At 39.0% G+C, this 7,322-nt stretch overlaps 1 protein-coding gene across 1 annotated transcript in view; it reads right to left on the reverse strand.

The window, feature by feature from the left end:
- The window catches only part of cdh2 (cadherin 2, type 1, N-cadherin (neuronal)), an 88,301-nt gene that overhangs the window by 14,027 nt on the left and 66,952 nt on the right, over positions 1-7,322 (reverse strand). The window contains exons 11-14 of the mRNA XM_008434185.2: positions 7,220-7,320; positions 5,799-6,032; positions 4,656-4,889; positions 4,278-4,417 (exon numbers count right to left, since the gene is read on the reverse strand). Coding sequence (XP_008432407.2) covers positions 4,278-4,417; positions 4,656-4,889; positions 5,799-6,032; positions 7,220-7,320 — 709 coding nt within the window. The remainder of the gene's footprint in view (positions 1-4,277; positions 4,418-4,655; positions 4,890-5,798; positions 6,033-7,219; positions 7,321-7,322) is intronic.

Below are 7,322 nucleotides of genomic sequence, written 5' to 3' on the forward strand. Positions count from 1 at the left end.
AAACAACTTCTATACCGACAGAGGAGGCCAAACTGCACTTTCAGATCCAACATAAACCTTACAAAATAATTTTGGATGTATCCAACTTTGGATGCCATTTGTAGTGGTAATATTATAACAATTTGAGGAGAAGCAAAGCAAATTCTACCAAGAGTAGAATTTGATACATTAATGCAGCACAACCTTTTATTCATTCATTAAACATGCACTGTTTAACGCTAAAACTCAGTTATGGCATCAAAACCTCAACAAGCACCACCATTTCTACAGTTTTAAGAACCTCTAAAAAGAGGCCAAAGAAAGAACTGGTGCGACCAAAGCCATCTCCTGGTGTATGAAGCCCATACAAGACCAAAAGATTCCTTGTTACTGCCTATAGGCACTAAGCTTTGCTGAATGAACAATGCTAAACATTTTCCTTGTTTTTTAGATAAGSTACTTTGGCTGTTTGGAAAAATTTCCAATTAACACACTGAGTGTTATCCAACCCATTGTAGGCAAGCAACCTGAAAAAAAAAAAACCTCACCAACACCATTTTATTTCTCTTTAAAGAACAAATCCACCAAAAGTTATAACCACTTCAAAACTACTTAACATCATGGGTATTTTTGCCTACATTTATGTAAAATAAAATCATACATATTACTCTTGTAACATTCTTACCAAGAGTAAGAATAATTGTTCGTTGTTTTGAGATGAAATTAATTAGTTATTCCAGTGTTGGGTAGTRATATCCAAAAATAACTATCACTATATGTAAAAATAGTGATAGTACTGTTGTAAATAGCATSATTAAAATTCATTTACTGATATTTAAGGGAGTAAATAAATACATTTCACAAATGTTTTGAACATATTTTTGTCTTTTACAGGTTTATCAAAATTACTGGAGCTATACGTTGTCGTTTGCCTGGCAATAGAAAGAAGCCTGAGAGGAAACGGCTGTGAGCTTGTAGGACAATGGAGAGGCTGAACGGACACCATTATCGGTAAAACAACAAACTGCAAGGACTATCTTTCAGCAGACAACTGTGGACTCACATCCTGTTTAATCTGCCAGCCAAGTAATTTCATCACTTTACCAACGTTGCAATACATGAATACTGCTTATGCCTTCAAAAGCTGAAGAAACCCAAAAAATAAAGAAAATCATACCAGCCTCTGCCAACTATCTACATTAAACTATTTCATTATACCATTCAAAGTATTTGCATGTCTAGGTAAAATAGATTTTGGTGTTATACATTATTTGAGCATCCAGCAAGGCACAGTTTTTGCGTAGAATGACAAATGGAAACATATGTGCCGGTCACCAGATAGTGTGTCTTTAGGCAAATTGCCCCCCCTTCTCATTCTGGGGTTAAGTAGCTTAAATACACAGTACCACCTTTCTCGTTTAAGTTTCAGTAATAACATTTGGATGTGGACGAGGTAATTACTTCCTTTGGTTCCGTGCTATTAGAATTAAGTCACGACGACTGCAAAAAGCAAATCTTGTGTTAAAGCAAAGTAAGCACGATTTCTTTTAAAATATTACAAATGCAATGACATGGCCTTCTTTTCCTTGAAGGGAGAAAATGCTTTCAGAGAAGATTTTGATTTGATTCACTTGTTGCAACAGAAAAGGGGAAGAGAGAAAACCCTGCCTTTTTTCACAGCATGTCTCCCACAACCCTATCAAAGGTAAATATGAATCAAATCAATCTGAGGTCATTTTAAGGAGATGAATCACCTGTTTTTTTGGTTTGCTTTTTTTTCTTCTCCTTTCTCTAAAGGGAAACTGTGCACAACCACTTCTCATTTTGCTATTATTTCTGTTTTTTATTTATTTATTCTTTTTTACCATTTCCTGGGAGTGAAAGCTGATCACCTGTCTGCCTTTGATGAAATGAGGTCTATACAAAGCCGTACAAACCGGGACGATGACAGAGGCAACTAAAATCACATTCTGTGAGAGCACCCAATGGTCTGACACTTCAATTTCCTCCCCCAGTGGGAGATAGGGAGAACAGAGGTGGGCATTATAAAGACTACATCGCTGGGAAAGTCGGACCCATTTTTTACCCAACACTGACTCCGCTTCCCATTCCACAGACAAGACCATTTTCTCCTGACGCCCTGGCCCCTCTCTGCCAAACGGGAAGCTTGTTTTCCCTCAATAAATCGCTGCACCCACTCATTTGCCTTTGAGGGGTGTTATGTGCCACAGTTTCCCTTTTCAACATGTTCTGGTCCACAGGTTTGTGCATTTTATGAGTGAGACTGAGAATGTTAATAGACAAATGGGTGTTCTCCCTCCTGCCTAATCACCGGCAGATGTGTAATGGCTTTCCAGTCATATTGTTACCTTAGACGTGGCTTCATTATTGCACCCCAGCAGATGTCTGTCTCTAAATGACATCAGCTCACCAATTACACGTCTCTGAAGCTAATTTGGCACTGCGACGGGTCAGGCTGGGGTCTCCCGCACATTTCTGTTATACCTAAGCCACCAAAGCACTTCAGCCAGCAGCAGGAAAATAGCCCATTTGGTAAAATCCTGCCTTTTTTTTTTTATGAAATGATTCCGTTAGGCTAACAAGGGGTTATTAGGACAATTGAATTCTGTGCGTGTCCGATCAGCGCAGGAGGATACAGAGATGGGACATTATTGATGCCTGTGGCACTGCATTTCTATTGTTTGTGTGTGCATTAGGGCTGTGAAGCGGGAAGCTGTTCCAGTTGACAAAACATTTCCAATACTTCCAGAACCAATTGGATCAAAATGTATTTGCCTTATTGATTCCAGCCTTTGATTCCCAGCTTCCTTTGAGAGGGAAGAAAAAAAAAGTCTTCCATTTTCAATAAAGAAGTACTGTACAATAGAAAAATGTTCTTCAATGTGAGTGATTCAGAAGTGTATCTTGGAGAAAGAAAAAGGCAGAAATATTACAAGAAAAACGGTAAATGTGCTTGCAGAAAGTTTCCAAGAGGTGCTTTTTGTTCCCGTGCTGATTCAGCCTGACTGCATGTGTGTGTCAGAGATGGATCTTGAATCATTCTCCTCAACAACAAGAGAACATTTGCCTTGTATCATCTTTTCAATAGCGGTTTGAAGCTTTGCTTGGAATGGTATGTTCCAAGAAAACATTGAAATAAGACTGCTAAAATAACCTTACAAGCTTTCTAATGCCAATTTCAAATTAAAATCAATCTAGGGCTAGGACTATCATGGATATATGTTAATCTTAAGTCTTGTTTAGGAGCGACTCCAGACAAGCTTAGTGGTACTAAAACTTTAAGTGGAAGTGTGTTTTTCTCACATAAGTGATGATGTCAAGCGTGCATGACATCATAAATTAAATTACTATGATATTTTAAATGACCTGCTGGACTCTGCCACTAAAYTGAAAACGAGTCATCAATAGGTAGGAAGATAGCTGTGCAAAGTCTTTAGCCACATCAACACTGATCRTCATTCTTCTGTGGCCATCTTAGTCCCCAGACCTTCATCGTAAAGGGGCATTGCTGTAAAATGGCACAATGCAAGCAACTACGTTGCCGTCAGTTGTTAAAAAAATGACATTTATACCAAAAATGACTTAAACGAGCCAATTTCAAGGTGCCAAATTTTTTTAAGAAGCTCCTGCTCTGACACCCCGCCTTCGGAGGAGTGTCAAAAGTGTTTTTCTCTTAACCCTTTGACAACATTTTTACCCAATGATTTCACCAGAAACTGGCAGCAAACGTCAAACTCAAAGTATATGCATTTCTTCATTTTTTGACCGATGCAGCAATATGTAGACGTGTGTAGTCTGGAAAATACGATATTTTTATCACAATGCATTTAGTCTAAACTCCTTTAAAATCTTTAACAGTGTTGCCAATAAATGTTGCCACCTCTATTTTTGCAATACAAGTTATATACAATATGTGTTGGTGCCTTTCTGTAATTCTCAAGTGAATTATGTAGATAAAATGCATATGGAAAAGGTCATTAAAAACAAATCACAAGCTTATCAATAACCACAGCATGTTTGGCCATACATTTTATGGAGAAAAAAAGAATAAATCAGACAATTTAATACAAGTCTTATTATAAGCAGACTCTACTTTCATTCAGTTTTTGCTAAATGTTTTTTTAAATTTTTTTTTTATAACTTACCGATTGAAGACCATGCAGCAAATGTTTCTGTATCAATAATGAATTTTATTTCGTTTACTACGGAGTTGAATAAAACTGATCTAAGAATCAACTACTAAGAGACTAAGAATAAAATAGAATAGTAGTCCTTACTTGATCCTCTTCTCCACCACCTTCTTCGTCATACTTGAGTATATTGTCTCTCACATCGTCTTCGGGGTCGATGAGCAGCTGTTTGGCCTGACGCTCTTTGTCACGGCGCTTCATCCACACCACAAACATTAGCACGAGAACTGAATGATACAGCAACAGAGAGAGGTCTCATGTTACAGAAAGGAAATAAACAATTTGCAAATTATTGTAAAAATTTAAAATCAGATCCAATATTTTAGGACCTTGGACATGGGCCTGATCAACGTTATCTATTTGATAATCAACAGTAATCTAGAGATACTGTGGATATCTTCCCTCATAATCCCTGTGTTTGCTGATGTGATGTGCAGTTTGGGAGGAAGATGCAGGGATACGCACTGAGAAGGATGATGATGCAGAGGAGGATGGATATAATGGCTCCCGTGCCCAGACCAGCGGCCATGATGTGCTGCTGGTCAGTGCAGTCTCCGTTCATGTCGCACTGACACACTTTAATCCGCAGGTAGGAGGTATTAGACATRGGCAGGTTGCCTGAGTCTGTGATTATGATGGGGACCTCATAGATCCCACTTTCCAGGAAGCCAATCTTAAGGCTCATCTGAGCATAGTCACCTAAAAAAGGAGGAACAGAGAAAAAAAAAAAGACTGTTATACGATTCTAAATGTATCCTTAAAGGAAAAACATATGGAAAGGTGACATCTAAGATTAAGCAGCTCAGTGCGTTTTAATATAAACTAATATATTTGTTTCGGAGATCAGGTTTTTCACAGGGGATTTACTCCTAAACTCAGTTGTTTGTCTAGATGCTGTTCACACCATGATTACACTCYTTTTATCATAAACATGCAGCATAAATTCCTACCTGGAAGTTGCATCAGCATATCTAATCCAAAACATGGTCAGGATTTGGATTTGAAGCTTATAAATCTTCTGAATACCTTTTGATAATGCTGCTTAGGCTAAATTCCCAGCTGCGATAATCCAAATGCCATTATCCTATTAAGATTTATTCACTGCGTTTCATCTCCCACTATCTAATAGCTGAACACATAACAAATGAGTTTGCATGCTCATGGTTTTGTTTTAAATTAGCATAAATAATTAAAGCCTATTTGGTAAGATTAATAAATTACTAAATAGGTCTGACACCTCCAAGGTATGCTTTTACAAACGGTTAAACATGTTTCCCAAGTTTCGCTCAGGCTAATTGAAGATTAAAATCTTAAAGCTTTAATGACAAACTGCTGAGCGATCAACCTTGTTTTTTTTGTTTTAGACTTTTATGACACACACATGGCACTTATTGAAAAAACAGAAAGAAGAAAAACACCACATTCTTTTCTGCTTTATTGTAACGACTTCAAAGAGGAAATGAAAAAAAAAGCTGACTCATYGTGTCTGACATTCTGGGAATTGCAATTTGAAGATTAATTTAATCTCATTATCCCAGGGGGGTTTAAACTAGCACAAATGGCCACTATATGAATCTGGCCAGAATTTGAGATTGTTCCGTATCTCACCGTTTAGTCTCGTTAGGGTCCAGTTCCTCTTGACGTCCTGGGGCCTGTGGGGYAACTCGAAGGCGAAAGGGCCTGCATTGGGGTTCAGGTCTCCATCYAGCGCAGTGATGTTGATGGCGTTTGGCTCAGGTTTTTCACATACCTCTGCTTCATGGGGGTACACCTTTGGCGCATTGTCGTTGATATCCACCAAGTAGATCTGAAGGGTGCCTGTGCCGCTTGCTGGGGTTTTGCCTGGATGGACAAACACATCTTTAATCAAATACAGGAAGGATTTCTGAAAAAATACCTAAAACGTTGCCCATTTTCAGATATATTTGTAAACAAACGGGCATCTTTTGTTTCTCTATCAGCAATGGAAACTAAAGTATAGTNATCCACCAAGTAGATCTGAAGGGTGCCTGTGCCGCTTGCTGGGGTTTTGCCTGGATGGACAAACACATCTTTAATCAAATACAGGAAGGATTTCTGAAAAAATACCTAAAACGTTGCCCATTTTCAGATATATTKGTAAACAAACKGGCATCTTTTGTTTCTCTATCAGCAATGGAAACTAAAGTATAGTTTCTTCATTGGCACATTAAATCACGGTTTACTCCCGTAGYCCCATACAAACTGCGACCTGATCTCGGAGTTTAATCTCAAGTGAGGAGGTGCMGAGACAGAGGTGGATATCAGAACGTTTGCTGTGTGCGTTTGTGTTCCTGAAAACGTCTTCCTGACGAAGGACTCGGATAGGAATACTAAAGCATTCAAACAGAGCCCACTGTCGCTCCTCTCAGGCTCCTCTATGTAGTCACCCAGCTAAGAGGCTTTTTTGCCATTCAGGCCACGCTCAAAGGAGCTAGTCATCCAATCCTGACCCATTAATGCTGAGAAACCTCTTTATTGGTAGAGTTTTTAAGCCTATTGGCCTAAGCTATGCCCCATAGAACAGGGTAAACCTGAACAGAGGTAAATCCTGCCAGTGCAAATAGAAGGTGAAAACATCCACATGGTGGATGATTCTGGGGATTGCTAACATATTAACCTCCAGCTAAAGCGGTCTGTGCTGCTGATACGCCAAGTGCCACGTTCATGATAGTGCTTCAAGCTTGGAGGACATATTTGGGGCTTGTAAACAAGGCAGCTGCTCCAGGTGAAAAACATTACAAAAAGCAGTCAAAGGAATGCTGGGTGGAAGACTGACCCTTGAGAGCTGGGCTACATTAGACATCCACTGGGCTTCTGTCTGAAAAAAGGARACATTAGCTTCCCTTGAACACACTGGCAGTAATGGTCTTAAGAAAAAAAAAAAGAAAGAAAAAAAAAGGTCCTTGTGTAACAGTCTAAGTAAAACATCCAGACCATAAAACCTGTGCATCACATAAGCTCACCAAGGTATTTTTGGCAACTGCAGAAGCACTTGAATGCTTACATACCGTTGTCTGTGGCCAGGAATGTTGCGTTGTATAAACTGTTCTTCACATAGGGCGACTCTCTGTCCAAAATGGCAATTGTTGAAATCCGACCAGTGCTGGGGTC

Source organism: Poecilia reticulata, linkage group LG17, assembly GCF_000633615.1.
Source record: "Poecilia reticulata strain Guanapo linkage group LG17, Guppy_female_1.0+MT, whole genome shotgun sequence".
Classification (NCBI taxonomy): Eukaryota; Metazoa; Chordata; class Actinopteri; order Cyprinodontiformes; family Poeciliidae; genus Poecilia; species Poecilia reticulata.